Raw genomic sequence first — 23,842 nt, 5'->3', positions numbered from 1 at the left:
ATCTCTATGGTAAAACCAGTGGAAGTGGCAGTGTATCTGCGTGATGCTGGCATTCCCCTCTCCCAATTTCCTTCCACCAGTATCTGAGGCTCCAATCTCTGTAAAGGAGCAGGATGCTGGAGATGATGTGGAAAACTATAGTGGAAAACCTGGCATCCCTAGTGATTTCCTCATAATCAGCAGGAATTTCTAGAACCCTCTCACCAAGGACAAATGAACCCGTGCATTTCCTTTTTGAAAGCCTATCAGTATGCATTAAATAAGAACAGCCCTTTTAAGTTAAGCGGTTTCTATTTATAGTGAACAGAGATTGTAATAAAAGTGACTTACATAAGGTCCCCTTTGTCCTTTTAAAGCACCATACCACATTCACATAATGGCTAAATGGCCATTTTCTTTTTCAAGAATTCTTAAGCATCACGAAAAATCTGCTATGAGCCACTGGAATCTTGAGTGGGCAAAACTGGGCAGGCCATGTTTGGAAGGGTGCCAACAGCTTTGAAAGCCCCTTGCTGAGGTTGCCATAAGTTGGATGCAACATGATGGCACTTTACACATACACATACACACAAATTCACTTATATAATCTAGAATAGGCTATAATAGGGTATAATCTAGTACATAGGCTGATTTTCCTCTTCTTGCTTTTAGAAGTGGAAAACTTGAGAAGATAGGTAAACATGATAACTGTAGGCTTCTCATGAGTAACATGATCATCTTACTTCACTTAACTGTCAAGCTGTTATCACTCTTGCAACCATGTGCTCCCAACATCAGATTAATTATCAGAAGTCTTAAATTACTGGATCCTTGTACAGTGTAAGGTCTGTGTATGTTTGCTTGAAAGTAAGTCCTGAGGTTGGTGGGGCTTGTTCCCAAATAAATGCCCACAGGATCACTGTCACATGTCCTCCTAATATGGTACCAGGGCGTTTTAATCTTAGAGGCAAAAGCTTGACTCTAATTCCTTTGTCATCCTGTGTTACAATTAATGAATAGCTGAGGGGAAAATAAAAGGGTTTGAAGAATAATTAAATGCACATGATGTTACATTAAACACTAAAAATGTGCTTGTAGTCAACTTGCTGTATACTTTGTTTGCTGCTAGGTCATTTTTATTTTGGCACAACGTGAGTCTGACCTTTATCTATATTAATGTAATCTTATAAAGCAGCTGGAGCTTTCTGCTGAAAATGATTAGCACTCCAAAATCTCCTTTAATTTCCCTACTAACAAAGATACTAGTTTACAAGAAAGGCACAGCCTTTGTCTGGAAGGTGGCGGAAAATCCAGGTTGTAACTTACAGTCGGCTGGAGCTCAATTACTGTAATAAATGTATTCCAAAGTTCATCTCTAATGCATTTGCATTTTAATGAATGATTCTTACCTCTCCCCTCCCATCAAGTCAGCAGCAAAGACTAATTTTATTAAGTTGCTATATAAATGAGACTGTTTGAAGCTGAAATATTAAGATGCAAATATATTTGCTTTACCCTATGAAAATGAGCTGCTCAAAACAGGTTGGACGATCCTTTTATTTGGGCTGCTTCAAATGGGGAAGAACAGGCTTCTACTCCTTATGGCTTGGCTGACTATTCTCCACCAACTACATAGGGCAGCTGCCAGAGGCTCAGTTGCCACCTGCCCGGGATTGCACAAACGAGTTGTGCATGTGGCTCTGTTACAGCTTACAAACAAACCCAAGTTTGTTCATGATGAGCAGTAGCCTGGTGGGTTATCAGCCTGACATGCTTCCTCCCTTGTACAGTGCAACACACCCAGGTTCTGTCTTCAGTTAAATTCCAACTTGTCATAGAACCAAACAAAATGTAGTCTTTTTCATTCCCTAGCCCTGGGGATTCTTAACCACATTCCAGTCCCAGTGACTGAGGTAGACAGGACCTGGAGGTGACAAATCTTCCAAAGCAGCCCTATTCTTGCCACTGCCCAAAGAAAGAGAACATGAGTGGCCAGGAGTGGAGTTGCTAGGAAGAAGCAGCTTGTCAGGGGGCAGTGGTGGGCCTTTGCAGAGTGGTCCACCTTTGGCAGTTGACCAAGGATGCCAACCTTGGCACTGGCCACGTTCCGGGAGCTTGCTAATCAAGATTCCAGAAAGCGTGCAAGTCAAGGTTCCAACCCCAATTGGAGTCCCCAACCGGAGCATCTCAGCAGCCTCCTGTCTTCTCACAGAGGTGCTGTAAGGCCTTAAAGAGGGGCTAAGCCTTCAGGAAGAACAAGGCTGGGCGGAGGAACTGAGGTTTGCAATTTCCCAGCTTGAAAACAGTTCCTCAAGAAACTGTACGTGATAAACACGAGCTAAGCAGGGTGAGAAGAAGTTCACCTTGAGCTTGAGAAGTGCAGGAAGTCTGTGTAATTTGTTAAGTGTCTCACCCTCGGGGATTTAATGCATTGCTAGTAAGAAAGGGGATGGTTTGAACCTGGCGTAACCATTACTTTAGGAGGCATGTTACATGCCACAAGATGGATGCACTTGTCTGACACAGACAGGATAGCAACATGTTTTACACACAGGCTGCCAAGCAATCTGTTCTGATGGATCCATTTTGCTACCATAATGCACCCTCCATCTCTTCTGTCATCCCACAAAAGGCTTTGTTTTAAGCAAAGAAAACCTTCTTCTGGGGACCCACAGCCATAGCAACAGCAGGGCCAGTTCTTTCGAATCACTGTGTGAAATTCAGTCATTGATGCTTTCCTTTTTACACCGAAGCCCTTCATTTCTGAGGCTCTAGGGTTTTTTTCTCCCTCTTATCACTATTACAGTGAAAGTCAGAAATGTTGTGTCTGTTGATTTTCACATGGTAGAATGAACAATCTCAGTTACTGCCAACATTCACTGAGTTCCCCCCCCCCCACATCAATGGGGAAATTATAGATCTCATTTTGAACACAGTATACCTCCCAAGTCTCCACTCTTCCTAGGTTCCAGGCAGCCCCCTTGTATTAGGGAATTTTTTCCAGCCAACAGCAGGATTTGAATCCAGTGGCACCTTAGAGATCAACAAGATTTTCAGAGTGTAAGCTTTCAAGAGTCAAAGCTCCCTTCTTCAGACACCCAAGTAATCTTCCACTTCCCTCACAGCAGTAGGACTGATCTTTTATTTTACGAAATTCCTGTTGGCCCACATCACAAGGATGATAAAACTCACCTGCTCTTGCCTAAACCAGTAGGTCAAGTTGTAACATGTTTGGAAATAAAATTACAAAAAAGCAGATATGTGTATGGCAATATTTACCTGGGAATGTTTCTCAGACTTTCCACATGTGAAACCTAGCGGCAAGCTGCGAACTTGAGAAACTCTCCTGGTTTTGTCTTCCAAGCTTTTAAAATGTACCTACGGGTAAAAGCTGCATTGTCTTTGGTCTCCCAAGTGTTGTCATCTCCCTCATATTAATTATTTAATGAGGAGCAATAAAGATATAACATGTGACCATAAATGTTTAGGCCTCACAAAATGCTAAGCCTAGCCGTTTTCACACAGCTTACCGGCCGCACAAAACCTGCGCAAAACTCCTGGAACGACAGCGTCTTCCTGGCACGATTTCCCGTCGTGACTCCGTTTTGCGGTGTGATTCATGCCACAGAGTCATGACAGGAAATCGCGCCAGGAAGATGCCATCGTTCCGGGAGTTTGGTGCGATTCAGCGCGGCCAGTAAGATGTGTGAAAATGTCCCCTGTCTCTCATGCTAAGTGGGGGGACCATTCAGCAGCCATTGCTTTAGATGTCCACTTAGCTTTTAAAGAGCACTGAAAATTTACTGTAGTTTTTAAAATATCTGTTTGGGTTTGTTAACAAACATGGGAGGATCCGTTTCTGCCTTCCTCACTGCCTGCACTCTGACTCTGACCAAACTTTTTCTTCACAGATCTGTTATAAGCAGGCAGAGGTCATGCAGGAGGCTACTGCCATCAGCCATCATTTCTTACAATCTTTTATTTTAATCCCATCGTGCCTCCGAGGAGCTCAGAGCGGCATACATGTTTACCTTCCCCCCACCCCCATTTTTACTCTTCTTGTAAGGAAAGCGCAGCTGTGTGGGGACTTGAACCTGGCTCTTCCCTCATTTTACCTCCATCAGTCATTACTAAGGAAAGGCCTTTAGCTATACCAAAGCTGAAGGAGAAGGTAATTTCTGTGGTTTGTATGGCCATTAGAATGTTTTGAGGCCTAGGGAAGACACTCCATGTTTGCAGCTGCGTTCAGGTACATCTGATAAATCGGAAAGCTGCAAAGCCTTTTGCATTGGCTAAAAATGATTCTTCCATTATTAACTCCTATTTCCAAACACCATGCCTGTTAATGGTAGATAAACAACTGAGACATTACTCCGGCAATTTGAATGCCGTTAGCACCGCTGCACAAGCAAGCCTCAAACCCAATTTGGTGTCATTGTTTGGCTATCAAAAAACAGAGCCTGATGCCGACACATTTTACTGAGACGGGCTTGCAAAAAGAATGTCAACTAGCCCCTTATGCTAGGCAGGGTGGGGCGGGAAATCACCCTGTCCTTCCTGCCGTCTGTTGCAGAGTCTGCTAGCGCCAGCGGCTGGAGTGTTGCATTTACATGAGGGGAGAACGAGGTTCAAACCTTCCCTTTAGCTGTGGACTCGCTGGATGACACTTAGTAAGTTAAGAGGACCAAACAACACATTATACTGGGAATCTTTGCTCAGATTGGCTTTTCATTAAGGAGCTGATCCTTGAAAATGTTTTTATGGTCTTCTCTGGCCTGAGGAACATCTTCTGTGTTTAATGGCCTTTTTTTTTTTTTTTGGCTCTACCTTGCTTTTAATGGCCTACTTTTAGGCCCTGGCTTGTTTTGGCTATGGTGTTTTATTGTATTGTTTTGGCTGTATGGCACCTCAAACAGGTGTCTACAGAGACAACATATATATTTTCTGAATAAATAACTCCTCACTGCAAGGGTAAACTTTAAGAAGTAGCACCGGAGGATCCTGTTTTGGGTTGAAGTTGCCGCATTTGGGGGTGGGGAAGGGGTTGAGGACCTAATGCCTTCCTCACTATTGATTCCTGCTCTGTTATTAACTTTAGTAAAGGGAAAAGACAAGCAAAGCCTCCCTCCACGCACACATTGGAGCTAATAGCAGCTGAGGTTTGTGCTTTTATTGGGAGTAGAAAGCCATGCTTCCCAACGTTGTGTCCCCCATTCCAATCACTGGGCCCTGGAGCTGCTTTCTGAGATTGAACTTCACTTTTTAAAAATCCCGTTTTTCATAAATCCTGTAAAACAAAAAAATGTCTGAGGCTGCTCCAGACATGCTGGGGGAAGCTGAGAAGTTGTATCTAGAAGAAGGATAGCATCTAAGTTTCACTTTGTATGCATCATAGCATAAAGTCTTCAGTGCACACTGGCTATTTCTGGTTAGAGAATTATTCCCAAGGGAGAAAAGAATCTCTCTCCATTGTGCAACCTTATTTATGTAGAGAGATAAGTATTTATCTGCCATTTTTCTTTTCATACACTCAGGTATATCAAATGTACACATGTTATTATTTTTCTCCCGTCATTGTTTGGCCTCCCACAATTTTTAACAGGCATTTAATAAATGCTGTGAAGATGGGCCGAGGGTATTTCCACATGCTTCACCGAGAAACGGGGGAGAGGAAGAACATGCTCATGTTGGAACAGCAGAAAGAAGAGCAGAGGCGGAAAACTGAATTCCGGCCCCCAAAATGTCCATCATCATCATCATCTGAAGAAGACACATCTGATGACGAAATAACTGAGTAAGAGGTCTTCAAGGCTCCTCATATGATGCTTTTTTAAAAAAAATTGACATTTCCTTTTACAAACGCAACCCATAATTAGTAACTTCAGGTTTGACGGAGGTTGGTTGTGCCACGTGTGGATCTCTGCCTGATTCCGAGGGCTCCATGTTGGATGCCAGTTCTGAAACAAGACAAGCCGTTGTCCAACTTGGAGCTCTCAAAAACTGTTGGAAACCCAGATGTAGCCCTCTGTCCCATTCTGCTGCTCGAGATGACTCTAAATCAGTCTTTGCCTTCAAGTTGTTTAATAATTTGGGGGGGCGCACCAGCCAGTAGCTAATGCTAATCTGGTGGACCAGTGCTCCTGACAAATTGTTAAGTAACGTATGGACTAGATTAAAAGCTCTCATGGGGCTAGATTTGGTCCCTGGGCTGCAATTTATCCAACTCTGGACACAGCAGTTGGCAGCAGTCACTAGCAGAGTTGTCACCTGTGAGCCAGAGTCATACAAAGGCCATCCATCCTCCAGTTTGTCAGGTTGCTTAACCAGTTTTCTGTCAAATTCTGTTCTTCAGCACAGGAGAAATGGCAGTGCAGTGGCATGTCCAAACCAGACAGCAGCTTCCCACACTGACCGAACAACAGTACCCAGACTCCTGCCTCCCATGCACAGTACTATTACTACACTGTTACTCCAGCTGTTCCTCAGCAGCTGGTAGCCACCAGTTGTCAACAACCATCAATGTCTACGTAAGAAAGTATTGTCCAGTCATCAGATTGCATTAACGAAACACTCTTAGCTATTAACTGTTGAGACCTAAGAAAATGTCAAAGCGAGCCACGCTCCCCTTGCACAGGATGCTGTTTGTAGCTATATTAGTTCAAAGAGTTGAGGGAGTCCCATGCTCCTCTTTGTTTCTGTAGGTAAGGATGCCCTTGAGAAAAGACAGAGAGCATACAGAGCAGATGGGGAAAGTTCAATCAATAAAGCCAGTACAGTACATGCTAACTTTTGTCTTCTAATGGTTCTCTCTCTCCCAACCCCTTCTTAGTTTCTTTTTAACAGAATGTCCCCTTCTGAGGGAATCAGAGAAGAAGAAGAAGAAGAAAATTATCCGACCTTTCACTCCTGTCCATAATGGTCTGACAGCACCGAAGCACCCAGAAGCACATTTGTAAGTTCTGAGGCTCAGCAATGACTCATCTCATCTCCCAGGTACAAGAGGAAAATGAGACCTGAAGGGTTAATGCTTCCGTCTCCGCTTCGTGGTTCTAATCTGTGAAAGGGTCGACAATTTTAAAATGTTGAGAGTCCAAATTCTCTCTCCAGCCAAGCACTTCCATTTGCTGAAGCTGGTCCTTTTATTTTATTTTACTTTACATGCATCTGGATGATAAAATGCATCTCCCAGGACCTGGCTGTGAAATTCCTTTTTCACAGATGCCGACCTGAAGCACTTGCAGAGTTCTGTGCAAGCAGGAGCTGCTCTCTCCTTTCAGAATTTGGGGGAAGCTCCTTAACATACATGCCAACTATGCACATTTATTTCCCTGATCGAGGGTGTGGGACAGGGTAGATGGGAGCTGTCCAAACAGTTCTCTCTGTGTGTTTACACACATGTGCATGCACCACAGCTTCTGAGCTACAAGTCCATTTCTCAAACCGTTTATTCCAATTCTCATTAAAGAAATAATTTCAGTGTGACTTCTTGTACTCCCAGCATGCTGCTTTAGTGCAAAACCAGGGGGTCAGAGAGCAGGGTCTGGAAAAGGTGGTGGCTGTTGTTATGCCATTAGTGCGCATGGCACAGCAAGGTGTTACTCTGCCCTGAGGAGCTTACAATCTGAAATTGGTCACAGGAGGATGCCAATGAGGGTGATTGGGAAGAACTTGTGTTCAGGAGGATGCCAATGAGGGTGATTGGGAAGAACTTGTGTTCAGTTGTCTTATACAGATGTAGGCGCAGTTTCAGTAGTGGGTGAGCACAAAGGGATTGTGCTAAAGATTTCACTGGAAAGGCAATCTCTGGGGAGGAATTTGAGAGGAGGAAAGGGTGAAATCAAAGATATTTATACAATAGGGAGCCTCCCCCCCAACTCAATCCTCTGACCATCTGTTTAGCTCATCCTTTAACCTTCTCCGGGCAGTATTAACTATGCGCATGTCTGCCCTTGGAAATGCCCTGCTGGCCTCCCTTATCCTCAGCCTGCATCATGTCTTCTCTGTCTGCCTTTCAGTCCCAGGAAGCCCCTATACTAATTTTGTATTTTCCTAATCATTGCTGGAATACATAGACCAGTGCTAGATGTGTCCAAGGGCTTGCAGGTACAGAAAGGGGACTTTTGACTCCCTCACCCTTTGGAACAGTGACCCGTTCCCCATTCAGTATCACAGATTGCATTTGAAACTCCTTTAAGTGGCGTACGATATGGAGAGGCTGCTTTTGAGAATGGAGGTAAAAGTGAAAACCAGTGGTCAGGAGGACTGTCATAAAGCTGAGCAATAGTATTAAATACATTTCTATAAGTTTTTCAAGTTCTGGACTGTCTTCTTGTATCCTCAGGAGACGGGGACTGCATTTAATTTTGTGAAAGGGGGGTGCTGGGTTTTAGGCCAGGGTACTTCTGTTACTTCATAGCTGTCTCTTCAAAGAAGCAGAGGATGGCAGAGGGTGGTGCAAAATAGCTACAGTTTAAAAAGGGGGAACATAAGACCACACTGGATTCCCCCCCCCCCCCCGGAAGTTAGTTGGGTGTCTACCACAGGACCTTCTCTGTGGCTGCACTTCATTTAGGGAACTCCCTCCTAAGGCATCTTTGCCTGGTGTTATCTTTGTCGTTACCAGGTATAGTCTCTCCTCTATACCTGAGGCTGTGCTGCCTGTGCGTATGTTTATCTTGTGCGGTTTATTTTGTTTATTTAGGCATTGCTATGCAGTTTTTCTCCTGCAGGACCCAAAGTGACTTGCAGAAATTTTCAAATTGAATTAAACAATATACATCCAATAACCAGCACAAACAAAAATAAATATACCCAGTTGATGGTGTTTTATGGAAAAGGGGACAGCGTGAACATGGTCTGTTCCAAAAAGGCTAGAACTTGGGGAGTACCCAAAGAAGTTGATGGGCAGATAATGCAAGACACACAGAAGAATTTCTAAATCATATTCACTTTGTGAGACTCACTGCCACTGGATGTAAAGCTAGCCATTGGCTTCGAGTACTTTGAAGAGGCATTAGAGACATTTATGTGCCCCAGAGTCCATTGACAGCAATTAGCCATGATGACAAAATCGAACCTCTGTGTTCAAACACAGTACCCCTCTGAATTACAGTTGCTTGCGACCGTGATGGGTGCAAACTTTGGTCTCTGAACCATTGCTTGTGGGTCATCTTGGGCATCTGGTTAGATACTGATGGAGACAGGAGAGCCAGTTTGGTATAGTGGTTAAGAGCGCAGGACTCTAATCTGGAAAACCGGGTTTGATTCCTCACCCCTCCACATGAAGCCAGCTGGGTGACCTTGGGTTAGTCACAGCTTCTAGCTCTCTCAGCCCCACCCACCTCACAGGGTGTTTTGTTGTGGGGATAATAATGGCATACTTTGTAAGCTGTTCTGAGTGGGTGTTAAGTCATCCTGAAGGGCAGTATATAAATTGAATGTTATTATACTGGATGGACCACAGGGCTGATCCCAACAGGCTTTTCTTATATTCCTGGTATTAACCGTTTTGATGGCTGTAGTTTTTATTACAGCCATTTTTATTGCTGAATTCTCCTCCCCCACTATTTCTTCTTGCCCTTCCCTGCAAGCCTCCATGGCCACTCCCCCTTTCCTCATTCCTTCCTACCCACCAGTCAACCTATCTACCCACCTGTCTTCAACTTTCCTCCTCTCCCCCAGGCTGCCTCTACATAGGAAAAATATGACTGAGTTGCCCACTGTTGGCCACCAGGCAGGGCCCAGTTATGTGTTGCTAGCCACTGGGCTTAGCTGTGCTGTGTGGCTCCTGCAAGGCCGTGTGAGGGGCACCTCACGCTTTCCTGTATCTCCTCCCCATGCTATTTACTTTTTCCCTTCTCCTGGCAGCTCCTATTTCCTAACTTTTCCCTGTTTCCTGTTCTTCTTCCCACCCACCAATGAACCTACCTTTTATCTGCCTCCCATCCTTGGCTATATTTATTATTTATTTATTTCATTTATACCCCACCTTTCTCTACAGTGGGAACCCAAAGCAGCTTTTATCATTCTCCTTTCCTCAATTTTATCTTCACAACAACACTGTGAGGTAGATTAGGCTGAGAGAGAGTGAGTGGTCCAAGGTCAACCAATTAGTTTCCACAGCAGAGTGAGGGCTGGAACCTGGGTCTTCTAGATCCTTGTCTGAAGCTCTAACCACTTCACCACATGGCTTTTATGGGATGGCTGCTATTAAATAGTAGCTAGCAGCCACTCCTGCGCAAGTCAGGCATAGATCCAGAGGAGTTAGCCGTGTTAGTCTGTAGTAGCAAAATCGAAAAGAGTCCAGTAGCACCTTTAAGACTAACCAACTTTACTGTAGCATAAGCTTTCGAGAATCACAGTTCTCTTCATCAGTTGCATGGAGGGTAAGAAGAAACTGGTCAGATATATAGGTGGAGAAGGGAGGGGGGAGTAGATGCAATCAGTAGCTTCTGATAATGGGATCAGTTACTTCTGATAATGAGATAACCATTCATAGTCTCTATTCAAGCCTGACTGAATCAAATTTACATATGAATTCCAATTCAGTCAGGTATGTTACGTGGTATGAAGTCAGCCCGTTGTTGCTGCCTGGCTTGGGACCAATGAGTCCTCTCTCAAAGGCCAAAACAGCCATTGAATGGGCCCTGCCCACACCCCTTACCTTTTACTGACAGAAACCAAGATTTAACAATAGTCATTGAAGGCATTCATTTCTTAAAATTCCAGGCACTGCTTTTGTCATTTTGGAGGGTTTTAACCCCCAAAGTGGTTTTTTTTTTAATTTCACATTTTCCTGCAAACCTGAGGCTTTTCACAAGTTTGTAGAAAGGTCTGTCTTACGTGTCCATGAACCAATGTCTGGATTTAAGTAGCCACAGATTTGGCTGGATTGAGAATTAGATACATTGATGATACCGTGTTTGTTTTTATATTCCATAAGTCATCTTGAACTACCCTTAGGATGGAGAAGCAGCATAACTGGTTTTAAAAGTAAATACATAAAATAATACAGGACCCCCACCAATATGACCTGCACAAGTATTTGCACAACTGTTTGAGAAACTAAAGTTTCAACTCCAGTTTATATGATTTAGTGCATTTCAGTCCGTTTGCCCAAAGCCCTTCTGCTAAATGAACCCGTCTATCTTTCTCTGTTTTTGACAGTGAGTCCCTGTTTCGGCAGCTCTGCGCTCTTCATTGGTTTTTGGAAGCTATGACTCTTGACTCCAATTCCAGCATGAAGCCTCTGATCACCTGCTGGAATCCAAAGTGAGCTTGGGTGCAAGTGGGAACGGTAGAGGTGGGTAGGCTGAGCCTGGAAAATGGGAACACTTGGCGTGGTTGAATCTCAGAAGGGGGCAAAGGCATTGCCACACATGTTCAAGCATATCTTTGGAGGGTCTTAAACGAAAGCTTCTTCTACTGCCATTGAGACCTTGTGCTTTTTTTCCGCACTCTTGCAGAACTGAAGGACATTCCCAGCCTTACAGATAGCCAGTCTAACAAGGAAAGATTTTTCCAGGGTTTCTCAAAGACACTTTGTAACGAGCTTTTGCCCGTGTCTGAAACTAAGCTTCTACTAGCCAAAAGAAAGATGTATCTTTTCTCCTGGAAAGCTTTCAGCAATTAGTTCTCAGACCTGTCAAACAGATAAGTTCTTTGAACCACCTGTTTATTAGTACATTTATTTATATAGGGTTCAATATTGCTTTGCAACTCTTTATCAAACACACAGGCACTTGTCTAGAGTTTATTTCACTTTTTTGAAAATACACCCTAGTTTTTTAATGAAGCAAGTAATCAAAATATAAATGGCTATTAATATAAATCCTATAAAAACAGAACACAGAAAGGCAATAAGAAATAAGTTTGCTAACATTTCTTAATACATTCCAAGTTTAACATAATCAAAGTTTCTATGAAATGCATAGGTAAAAATAAGTTCTCACCTAAATTCTCTCAAGAGATTTCTTCCATCAAAGCTCTGCCATTCTGTCTGAGTTTGCAATTTTATAAGTCGTCATATGCAAATATTTAAGGTCTATTCACATGATAGCACAAACAAATGATAATTGGTCTGATGCTTCACTGAATATTCATAATTTCTATTGTACAACCTTACAATTAGTAAAAAATTACGTTATACTCAAACTTGCAAAACAAAACTATAAATCTCTGAGAAGTGTCAGAAAAAGTTAAGTTGAGAGATCACCATTGGTTGAATCTCTGAGAGAGGAACATTAATCTCGATAGAGTCCACTATTTTAATTGTCAAAAGATTAAAGCACACCTGTTAGAATTACCTAACACATAGAAAAAACACACAGATGGTTCATGCAAAGTCTGAAAATTCATCTAGAATACAACTGCTTGGCCTAGTATTGCTCATTATTGATTATTGTCATGTGCTTTTATCTATATTGGTGCAACAATTTGGCATTTGGGCATCGACAAACCACAACACCCAGCCTTCCTGAGGCTGTAAGCTCCTTTATATTAGTTCATTCAAACTCAGTGTTGTCTAGCAGTTCTCCAGAGTGTCTCACAGTAAAGTATTTTCCTAAGAACTAATATGCTTTCTAGGCTGGAGATGGCAGGGAATGAACCTGGTACTTAACTTGCATGCAAAACATTTGCTGTACCACTGAGCCACAGCTCCTTCCCTGGAAAAAGAAAGTTATTCAGAGCAAAACACTCCTGCACAGATGTGGTGCTACACACATTCCAAAAATGGTCCTTGCCACGAAACATATTGCCTGTGGCAAACCCCAGGAGGAAATCAAGCCTGAAGTAGGCTAAAAGCTACATGTAATGAAAGCCTGGCTAGGAAAATGAAAATCTTTAACTTTTCCCCTCCTGCTTAGGGATTATGGTGGAAGCAGAAATTCCTTCAAGGTGATCAATAAAGAAAAGAACGTGAAGGCTCGATGGGAACACTTCCTCATCCACACAAAGGTAACCTGGAAAAGCAGCTTTCAACAAGTTTGTTTCCTTTGTATTTTATCTGTTGTTGTGGAAAATTTGTAGGGCATTTGCTCTTACAGATTTGAACTGGTTTAATAGACAGTTTAAAAGACATCCCTTCTTCCCAAGGGCTCATTGGAACTGTAGCCCTCTGTGGAAAGCTATGGATTCTGTGTTTTCCTTCCTTTCTCCTCCTCGGAAGTTAATTTTCCCTACTCCTAGGGTAACCAACCTCAAGATGGGGGCTAGATTGCTGGAATTGCAACTTGACTGCAGACTACAGAGATCTGAAGGGAGGAAATGACAACTTCAGAGGGCAGACTAAATGGCATTACATCCCTGCTGATCTCCCTTCTAGATCCCCCCCCCCCTCAAATCTCCAGGATTTTCCTAGTTGGTGGCTATACTCCATTTTCAGGGCTACCCTCAATACAGTATTATGCCCACACTGATGTTTACAATAATCATGGCTGGTTTTAGATCCAAGTTTGCATTCAAAGTTTGAGGTGAACTTACAAACCCTGGTTCAACCTTGCCGTGGTTAGCAATTAGTAGTCCAATTAGCATGTTTCGGATTCCAGTTAACATGGGTTCAGTTTAGATACAGCATTGCCCCTTGGTTAGTTCTGAAAAGTGGGTGGGGAATCCGCACATAAGAGGGGAGGAGGGAGGGGAAAGCTGTGCAGAAGCTTCTGATCACCTGATCCTGATGTGCACTGAGCTGTTGATTGCAAGCAGGCCTGGGCAGACCGTGGTCCACTTGTCTATCTCCATTAAGTGGCTTCAGTTCATTGTGGGATATTTGGCAGAGTAGTAGCAGTTCAGTGGAGATCAGTCCTAACCTTACAAAAAACGGTTAAATGTAACTAAAGTTTATACTAAAGATCCAGCGTGGAGTAGTGGTTAGAGTGTGAGATTAGGATCTGAGAGAAATAGGTTCCAAGTCCTGCTCTGCCATGGAAGCTTGGGCCAGTCTCATATTCTCACCCTAACCCACTCCACATAGTTGTGGGGATAAAATGGAGGAGAGGAGAATTATATAAGCCACCTGGGGTCTCCATTGGGGAGGAAGGTGGGGTAAAATAAATATTGTTTGGCATCTGCATGCATAGCCATATTTTAAGGTTTTCCCATTTTAGAACTCTTACTCCAGCCAACCCTTTCCTGATACAGACAGAACTCCAAAATCCAGCAGGGGAGTTCAGGTGGTACGGTTCCTTACAGCAAATACGGCAGTTGGCCCCCGGTAATACCTGACTTTCAGATGGCCCCTGTTCATGGGAATCAGGCCTTTTGTACCCAATAGATATGTTTTTGGTTACTGTCTTTTAAAAAAAAAATTCCAGACGTCTGTTTCCCTCATCACTTTACTACGTTTTTACACATTTTAAAAAGAAAAATGTGTTAGAATAGGTGTTCTTCATATCAATAATTATAATACTACTTAGCATTTATGTAGTGCCTCTCAAGTGTTCAGAATACTCAATAACTGTTATTTGAAATGCTTGCAACACCCTTGTAGGTGGGGTAAATATAATTATATCCCCATATTGCAGAGGTGAGGGCTTGCGTCGAAGAGAGTTGTGGTTTGCCTAGATCCCCCTAACAAGTTTGTGACTGAGATGCAATTTGGATTGTGGGTTCCCAGGGACTCAGAGTGATAACCTTAATACTGAGGTCAGCAGGTATTTCGTCTTGGTGGGGGCAGCTCACTCCCTCAGCCACTGCCTGCCAGCAGTTTTTCCTAGTGAAAAAATGGCACTTAACCCAGATACATGACAGACGATCCTCTTGGGATGCGTTCCTAAGGCTTTCCGTTGTTTTTCTTCCAGAGTCGAAGATACACCCAGAAATTTAGCCGTGGGTTTGGCCTCAGGAAGTTGCCCAAAAAGAGTTCCATCGTGAGTGCGCTGTCTTCCAAGATGAGTGGGGTGTCCTCCCTGCACAGCAAAACGACTTTGGGCAGCACAAGCTCCCTGACACCTGGCTCCGAAGAGGTGGTTCTGCATTCTTCTGAGGGAGCCAAGGAAGGCGAAGAGATGGAGTCCTTATACAGCAGGCAAGCCAAGGAACCAAAGGAAGAGGAAGAACCTATGAGTTACTGTGAGTTCAGCACAGCAGCCCCGGGTGCTTTTGAACAGGGGCAGGAGAGGGGAGGCTAAGAAGCAGCCATGAGCTAAGGCTTGGCCTGGCTTTGGGAGGTCATGCAACTCCTCTGTTTCTTGTGCGGGTCAGCATAGACAATATAGCATCTATCGGAATGCTACACAACCTTATGCGCTGCTTTTTTGCACTTCTGGTTCAGCACTAAAGTGCTGGATGAATGAAGCTTTTGATGTGGCCGTACTTACAGCAGCTTGTTCATACTTTGCTTAAGTCTGATAGTCTGTTCCAGGTCTGGGAGCCATCTTTGTTGAGCCCAGCACACTCATTCATTTCAGTGGGGAAAGGAGAGCTATGCATGCCTGTGGGTCTATTTTTTCTCTTTTTTGCAATGAGCAAAAGTGGCACAGAGAATGCCCATTCAACAGAGGGCCTTGGCTGGGCTGTTGGTATGAAAGGTGAGTGGGAGGGAAAGTTCTCAGATGGGCAAATAGGCAATTGTGAAAGCAGCACTAAGCAAGTACCACCCACCAGAAGTTATCTTATATGGATTTAAAAGAGGTTGAATGGATTGATGGAGGATAGGTCTGTTATTGGCTGTTAGCCTTAATAGCTGAAGAGGCCCTTTAGGTTCAGAGGCAAAATGCCTCTGATTGTCAAGTGCTGGGGAGCAGTCAGCAAGGGTGGGTTGTAGTCAGTGGTGCCTGCTTGTGGATGCCGTTGAGGCCCCTGACTTCCCTCTGTTGGAAACAGGATGCTGGAATAGATGGACCATGGGTCTGGTTCAGCATGCCTAGTTTTACACTCTTATGAGTTACAAGCTTTTAAGGTTTGGGCTGAGTCTTCAGGATTTTGTCACAGGAAGGGTTGGCAGTGTTTAAGGAGGAAATTCAGACCTGCTGATAGACAAAGCAGAAGAAATGCTGGCTTTGGAAAATACTACTACTTATGTATTTCGTTTTTCCTCCTGCTCAGATCTGCAGACGTTACTTCAGATGATCCATGAAGATGTGGCAAGGAATTTTAGTAAAGAATATTTGCTTTCGCACCCCAAACCACCCTTGTACGTCATATAACTGGCTTTCATGGAAAGAGAAATATTCCACTGTTTAAAGAGCACTATTTTTACCTTGGGTAGTAGCAAATTAAATCCAGCAGCGCAAATATTTGAGGGCTGCTGTATTATTTTTCATTTTGTCCCCCCCTCCCCCGCTATTTTTCATCCTTGTGATTTACACATGCAGGTGTTCATTCTAAGATAAGTCTGGGATAATGGTGCTAGTGTGGGGGGTAACGTTGGCACTTATACAATTCTTATAATGTCAAGATGGCGCTTTGTGATCTTAGAAATGGGTGGAGGCAACGCTTGTGCTTCCAGAGTTGTCTTTTGCTCCGCCCCGTCCAAGTCCCTACTGCAAGAGCCCTGAATGGGCAATTAAACTCTGTTATGCCAGTGAATGGCCTTGAGTGGGTGTGTATGCTGCTGGTGAGAAGGAAGGCCAAATGTGGGGCTGCTCCTTTTGTCCTTGAATCTTTGCTTGGGGTTCTGACCTCTGGCCACATGCATGATTCAGGTCTCCTGTTTTGCCTTGCAGCATGTTGAGATCCGAGCCAGAGAGCGACTTATCGATTGGGCAACGGGCCAAAAGGTAGGAGCTCTCCAAAGAAGCCAGGATGAATGATGGTATACATGCAGTGATGTTCCAGAGCTGCACATGACCTCTTTCATTCATCCACTTTTTGGGGTTGCAATTCAGACAAATGCCTTTGTTTATCGCACACGGGAGTTCTCCTTTTTACTATTCTTGAGTCCTCCTGTTAGCTATGGCTGGTCTGCCATGGCAATTGTGCGGCTCTGTGCCCTGTTTATCTTTCTGTAGCTGCCTTTTTTACCTAGAGACCATTTGGGAATGATGGTCGAAGGCCATCTCAGGGAGAGTATCGGGAGTCACCCTGCTTCATCAAGCAGGCGCTCTGTGCCATCTCATCTTAAACGGGAGACGAGTTCCGCTAGTTTAAAGCAGAGGGGTCCAGACAGAACGTTGAATGGCTGGGCACCTGTAACATCATGAAACACCCTCCTAATCCTCTCCCCAGAGCAGTTTTTCACCTTTAAAACCATCAGGGTTTTTTTCAGTTGGGTGCTGTTGCTTACATATTTGATTTTGAAAACAAGTGTTTTAAACAAATAAGCTCACCAGAACTATGGGACTGGACCAAATCTGCATCCACTGCAGGTATAGGTTTAAAAGGCACAGGGAAGCTGGGCTCGCCCCACGGAACAGCATTTTTAAAAAGTAAAGTGCACAAGATCTGGTTTTAATGTATATTGTACTGTCCCCTCATAGTCACGGATTGGTTACTCCCTGGGCTGGAGATGTCCCATCCTGAAGTATTCTCTTGCCTTCTCTTGCTGTTCAGCTCGCATTCGTCTTCAAAGGACGACAGGAACAGCTCAGGAGCAATGAGAGAAGAAACCCCGGTGGAGCAAAGGCCAAAGAGGTAGAGAGCACCTGGAGCTGCAATTGGTGCACTTTTCTTAGAGAAAATCAGGTTGCATGCAGAGGTGGGCAAGTGGGGAGGGCTGTGAGGGAGGTAGTCGTTTCTCCGCACAGGAGATGTGTTGCGCAGAGGTCAGTGTGGGAGAGGAATGTGTGCTGGTGCAAATGGCCCAGGAGCAGTCTTTGACAACTTCTGTTCAGTCAAGGGAATTTCTTGGCAGGCAAGGGGAAGCTAGTTTGGCATTCATCATAGTGTCACAGTCTTTGAGATGCATTGCTGAGGTGAGAGTAGATGCTGCCAATGACCACTTGGTCCTCAGCTCAGTTTTTTGGAGTTTCATCATTCAGGACAGTGATTGGGAAAAGACTACAGAGGGTGTGGCATGGAGCAAATCTTTAGAATTTCCTTTCCCTGCACCTGCAATACCATCAGTCCCAAAACAGCCATCTCTAGTATTCTTGAAGTTCTACACTAAAGCTCTCCTATTTGTCAGCTCAGCTTTGCCCACTGGGCTTTGTCTGGTTTTCTTTTTGTGCAGCTTTCATTCAAAACACTGGTTTTCTTTTATTTGCTTTTATCATATCCTAGTTCACTGGCAGTGAGGCTGAGAGAAGATAAAACAACAACAACAACATATGAGGAAGACGGCTCGCAAAGGTAGCAGACCGCAAAAGTAGCATGGATGGACACAGGAGTCTTGCCCTAGTGCCAGTCTGATTGAGGGCAGGCTCCTCCCACAAAACGAGATATCACCTAGAAGGAGGGGCTCACACATACTCAGAGTGTCCCTATCTTAGTGCCAGGAAGCAGGGTGCTTCTGGAGTTCCTGGTAAAAGGCGCCTTGGGATCCAGAGGTGAGCAGGGATAAGGGAGACACTCTGATAATGGATTGTTTGTGAGCCCATCCTCCAAATGGTGTTGCCAATTGTGGAATGAGTCGGTGTTTTAATTCCCCTCTCCTCCTTCCTGCTGAGGGAATGAACAATTCTGCACACTACAGAAAGTACCAGAATACAAGTAAGTGGTGGTCTTCTCCCACCTCCATGGCTCGCAAGAGCAGCTTGAAGGAGCTCTCTGCAGCGAAACTACCCTCTCTGTCATACTAGAGTAGGATATAGATACGTGGGAAGTTTGACAAGATCACAGTGATGTTAAGGCTGGGTGACTGAGGAGTTTGGGACAGCGAGACCCATCCCAGCCACCTATCCTATTTTCATCCTGCCCTTCCCCCGAAGTGGAGGGTCCCTGGTTCTCCTCTCCTCCATTTGACCTGTGAGATAGATTCGGCTAAGAGAGTGGCTGTCCCAGGGTCAGACTGGCCCATGAGTCTCACGGTAGAGTGGAAATTTGAACCCAGATCTCCCCGCTCCTTTCCCAGTGCTCTGACCACTACACCACACTGGTTCTTACACCAGGCACGCTGGCCAGTGCTGTGGCCTGCTGAATCACAGTGGATGTTTTTCCAGAAATGTTTCCAGGGCTTTTTTTTCTGCAGAAAAAGTTACATTTGTAAAGATTTCATTGTTTTATAAAATTAAATAGCAATGAATGGGTGCCTTTGTCAATGCAATATTAGGCAAGACTCACTGTTTCAAAGTTGTAATTAATGTTTTTAGATTATTGTTCCTAGGAATTCTGTGAGGGTACGTGTACGTTTTATTGATTAGTAAACTGCATTGCAGCAGGGTGGGGGAATAAATTGCATATAATAATCTGAATTTTAAAAAATGAAGTTATGAATTCACTTGATTGGCTGTGCAGGTCAAATCAGAATGAACACAAAATTTCATATTTATGTTTCCTCTCATGTGGTAGAAGGAATATTGCAATCACTGATCTGACAATGAAAATTAGGTGCCCACCAGTACAATCCTTAACAGAGTTACAACCCTCTAAGCCCATGGGTTTAGAAGAGGGTGATTCTGCTTCAGGTGGCACTACCAGTGACCTCCATGGAGGAGAATTAAATTCTATAGAAACAGATGAGTGGACAGCCACCTCTGCAGCATCCCACGCACAGTACTTTGGGAGAACTAAAATTAGCGTCACCAGTTTTCAGTAACTTCAGCATTTTTTCTTCACTTTAAACAATGTAAGGGAAGTCTGTGCTATGTTGCCTTTCAATTTTACTGGTATTATTGCAATAAAAATAATTTCCACACTAAGTTCTAATTTAAACCACACTTGATTTATTTCCCCCTTGCCTCTAATCGAATATTTCACTTCAAATATTTTTTTTTGTTATTGACACACACAAAAAATCAACAGAGGCTACTTCTTCAGTGTTGTTTACTAAATATGTTAGAATCAACATGCCAAATCAGATCATGCTTGATTTAGGGTAGTGGAAAGTTTCCCAGATTTTTTTTTCCTGGGAAGCCCACATTGGTGACAGGAAGTCCAATTCCCATGAGCAAATGTGGGGGCATTGAAGCCAGCGTTAAAACGATTCCAGGTGCAGAAGCAGGGGTCAAACATGCAGATCGCAGAGCCCAGGGGCAGTCATGGCTCATGCTTGGCCCCAGAGTCCAGTCAAGTACCTTTACTCCTTCCACCTTCTGGTTTCTCAACAGGCACTTGTAACAGAAGGAGTGATTCCAACCCATGTTTGTGCAGGAGTGGAATGGGAGTGTGAGTGAGAGGGATTGCTTTGCTAGATTAACAAACACAGATTCTAGGGTTGTAACTCTGTGGACATATGTAGCACATGGTTCCCTCTAGCAGGATGCCTCACACCAGCTGTTCTTGTTTCTAGATCTAATTCTCTTGGTTACTTGATCAGTTTTCCCATGAACTGGGCCGTTTGTTTAGAAACTGGCATCCATGTGTCACTCTAAGCAGATCTCTCCCTCCCCTGCTCCCAGTAGCCATGTGTAACTGGTGCCTTTGTGTCCCTCTGCTGTGTCTCCTCCTACAGCTCTTTCATTAAGAGAAAAGAGAACTTGTGCAATGAGATGAGGGAGCTGTTTTATGACGTGACCCAGGAATCTGCTTTCAGGTTGCACGACCAGCTGGACATCCTGGAGAGGTACGTGCTTAATACTGTCTTCCATTTCAAGTTCTGTTTGCTCCTCATATTCATCACAGTCATCCAACTTCCTTCTCCTCCTTTCTAGAAATTACAAGCCATTTGTGCAGCTGTCTTGCTAGCACACTACACCCACCCACAAAGGGACTGAGGCTGCTTCCATGCAGCAAGGAGACCCCATGTAACTCTCGCAGCTGCAAATGCAATAGAGCTCCCACAGTGCACTTTTCCTCACATTTCCACCTCACATTTTTACAAAAGCATCATAGGGCTTTTGTAAAAATTAGCAATTGATGGATCACTAAAGAGCCATAATGTCATAATGATCTACTGGCACAATCTACTAACTCCTCTGCATTCCCAGCTTTCATTTTAGCCCTTTTCATTGTAGATATATAAAAGGAAAGGTAGCGGAACTGAGCTAGGAAAATGGTGCCAGTGTGGCGTATCTTCAGATATGTGTGCCTTCTCATCCACATAGCCTGCAAAGGCTCTTTGTGCTCTTTCAAAAAAAGACTATCAAACCCAAGTTCTGGAAAAACTGCAACAAAGCAGAGGAGAAAACCTAGAAAGTGGACAAATAGGGGAAGATGTGTTATGTGAAAGATTTTAAAAACACACTATAGTTTGAATGCTGAACTGGAGCAAAACCTTTTTGTGGAAGCAGTCTTATAGTGAGAATGCTGTCTTAGTTAAAAGTAGAAATGTGGCACTGCCCACAGAATTCAGCTCTCTGAGAATCTCAGCATTTGGATTTTTTAAAAAAAAATCTCAGTTCTTTCAGGGCAGCACAGATGTACTTGGGAGGTTGTAGTGATGTCTGGTAAAAGAAGTGACAAGAGTACGATGATTAAGATTAGGCAGCCCTTGAGTAAATGAGCCAATGGTCTGCTTAGGTAAAAGACAGCTTCATATGCTCATAAATAAGACCCCCCCCCCAATAACTAAAATCAAAGTTTCTAGTCCTTACATGTGCTTGAAAGTGGGTGGGCATAGCTAATAATATCTCAGAAGCTAGAAAGGTGGCTGAATAAGGAGTCCACATTTAGTGGATGGACAATGACAGGGGGGTTTGTTGCAGAATTTGGGTTACCTTGATGCAAAAAATTATTTTATTTTTATTTTATTTATATCATTTACAGTCCGCCTTTCTCACTGAGACTCAAGGCAGATCACACAGTGTGAGATCAGTACAATCAGTAGCAAGGACAAGGGTAGGCATTTAGATTTTTTTCCCCATTTGAGTCTGAGCATACATTAATTTAACTTCTGAATAGCACATGCCCATTGGGGGAAATGTCTCTTCTGAACAGTTAAATCCAAGGTAATTTTCATGGGGAATAATTAAGAGAGTACGTAGTTTAAAGCCATTTCTAACTGAGTTAGCCCCCTTCTTTCCCTTTAGAATCCTTTTGTACTCTTATCCAAAAGAGTGCTAGGGCTATTCCTTTTTAAAATGTTGCTCGAAGGTTCATTTTTTTAAAATATACAAGCTGAATTGGCAGGAGACGAGAAGAGAAGAGCATACAGAAATATCGGTGTTTGAAGCACCTTACAAAGCTCCGGAAAGACCTCGAGAGAATGAGACAAGCGGTCCTGGAGCATGAACCAAAACAGGCTGCAGAGGAGGAGAACTGGTAAGAAAGGGCAATAGCCAGCATCTTGGGTCTAGGCAAGGGCTGTGCAGGACAAGGCATAGAATTAGGAATTCCTTACAGAATTTCAGCTTTTGTCCTTTTAAAATTAAAAACAAGTTTCTAGTCCTTGCAAGCATAGGTTGAGAGTATGTGGATGTTGCCAAGTAAAATTTCAGAAGCTGAAGGACTTGCTGTTTGTAACTTCTAGAGGGAAAATAAGATATGTTGTAAAAATTGCAGAAATAGTAAGATAAAATAAGACAAACTATGCAAGTATGCTTGATTTGCATAGATTCACCACCATGACTTCCACACCGTAATGACCCTCAATGTGTCTCTCATTGATGCTGTGAATGCTTAATTTGCAGCAATAGAGCATTCACAGGGAAGTTTTCCCAGCACTTTCCTTGCCTCAGCCCCCTCTCCATCCTTGGCTGCTGTCCTACCTCCAGACACCCCTAGAGAACCTTTTCAGCCATTTGAAAACATGAATAATTGCTAGATACCTATAGAATTATAGTGAACAATGGTCACAGTCTACTAGTTCCTCTGCAACAAACAAACATTCTTGTAGAAGTCCAGGTTATCAAAGCTTCTGCATCAAGAAAAAATGATTTTTTTCTCTCCAAGTTGTTGGCCCCAATTACAGCTCCTAAGATTTCCTGTAAAGCGATTATGTCCATGCCAAGTCTTCTATTTCATGTACCCTCTCAGGAAAGGCACATGAACCTGCCCAAGTACAGAATCTGGGTCCAAGGGCATCTTAAAGACCAACTAGATTCCCAAGGCATGAGCTTTCGAGACTCAAAGCTCCCTTTGAGCTTTGATTCTTGAAAGCTCAGACCTTGGAAATCTAGTCGGTTTCTACAATGCTATGCCTGAAACCGTGTACAGAATTTGAATTGCCATGAATATCAGGCCTGGTTATACTTGCAGCAGAAAGAGGTGGTAGAATAGAAAATACTACTTTGGGTTGTAGGGAAGGGGCTGAATATTGAAATACTTTACCATGAGGGGAGGAAGAGGGAAAGAGAGAAAAAAACAGTTCATGAGGCAGAGGCCTTCGCAAGGCCCTTTCTTCTTACTGTTTAAGTTCTACATGAGGAAGCATTCAAAAATAATAACCCTTACCAGGAATCTGGTGTTGCTTTAAGGTTTGTTACCCTGCTGGACAAGATCCCCAGTGATGTCATGGGAGACCATCGGACCCAAAAAGTCCTGAAGAAGCTGGAAAAGTTTGCCAGGAATCCGGACTTACGGATCCGACCCCCCACCTTCCTGAAAGTCTTGGGGGAGCTTCGTGTTTGGGAACTCTGCTCTCCAGACATCAGTGCAGCTATACAGGTAAGTGCAGTGCCAGGAAATCCTCCTCCTCTCCTTCAGCAACCCAAAGCCAAGTACCGTTTCTTAAGACACCTGACTCGGCTGCCGGGGTCTTTGGCTCCACAGAAAGTATTATTTACAGTCCTTGGCTTCTGCCTATGACAATGTATTATATACTACTCTTAGCACTGACGTTGTGCTTCAGAGCGTTCAAAGCTCTTCACGAATGTCTAAACCCAAGTGCAGATCCCACCTCGGCCGTGAAGCTCACTGGGGACCAGACACTCTCTGACTCTAGTCTACT

At 43.7% G+C, this 23,842-nt stretch overlaps 1 protein-coding gene across 1 annotated transcript in view; it reads left to right on the top strand.

The window, feature by feature from the left end:
- Window positions 1–23,842, top strand: part of CCDC60 (coiled-coil domain containing 60) — a 62,690-nt gene that overhangs the window by 36,066 nt on the left and 2,782 nt on the right. Inside the window, exons 4-15 of the mRNA XM_054996704.1 lie at window positions 5,582–5,773; window positions 6,809–6,931; window positions 11,146–11,250; window positions 12,846–12,936; window positions 14,778–15,048; window positions 16,024–16,111; window positions 16,644–16,697; window positions 17,470–17,550; window positions 18,139–18,207; window positions 20,468–20,578; window positions 22,084–22,215; window positions 23,370–23,559. Of these exons, the coding sequence (XP_054852679.1) occupies window positions 5,582–5,773; window positions 6,809–6,931; window positions 11,146–11,250; window positions 12,846–12,936; window positions 14,778–15,048; window positions 16,024–16,111; window positions 16,644–16,697; window positions 17,470–17,550; window positions 18,139–18,207; window positions 20,468–20,578; window positions 22,084–22,215; window positions 23,370–23,559 (1,507 nt within the window). The remainder of the gene's footprint in view (window positions 1–5,581; window positions 5,774–6,808; window positions 6,932–11,145; window positions 11,251–12,845; window positions 12,937–14,777; window positions 15,049–16,023; window positions 16,112–16,643; window positions 16,698–17,469; window positions 17,551–18,138; window positions 18,208–20,467; window positions 20,579–22,083; window positions 22,216–23,369; window positions 23,560–23,842) is intronic.

Source organism: Eublepharis macularius, chromosome 13, assembly GCF_028583425.1.
Source record: "Eublepharis macularius isolate TG4126 chromosome 13, MPM_Emac_v1.0, whole genome shotgun sequence".
Taxonomy (NCBI): Eukaryota; Metazoa; Chordata; class Lepidosauria; order Squamata; family Eublepharidae; genus Eublepharis; species Eublepharis macularius.
The sequence above is the reverse complement of the archived record's forward strand: the minus strand, read 5'-3'. Positions and strand labels throughout refer to the sequence as shown.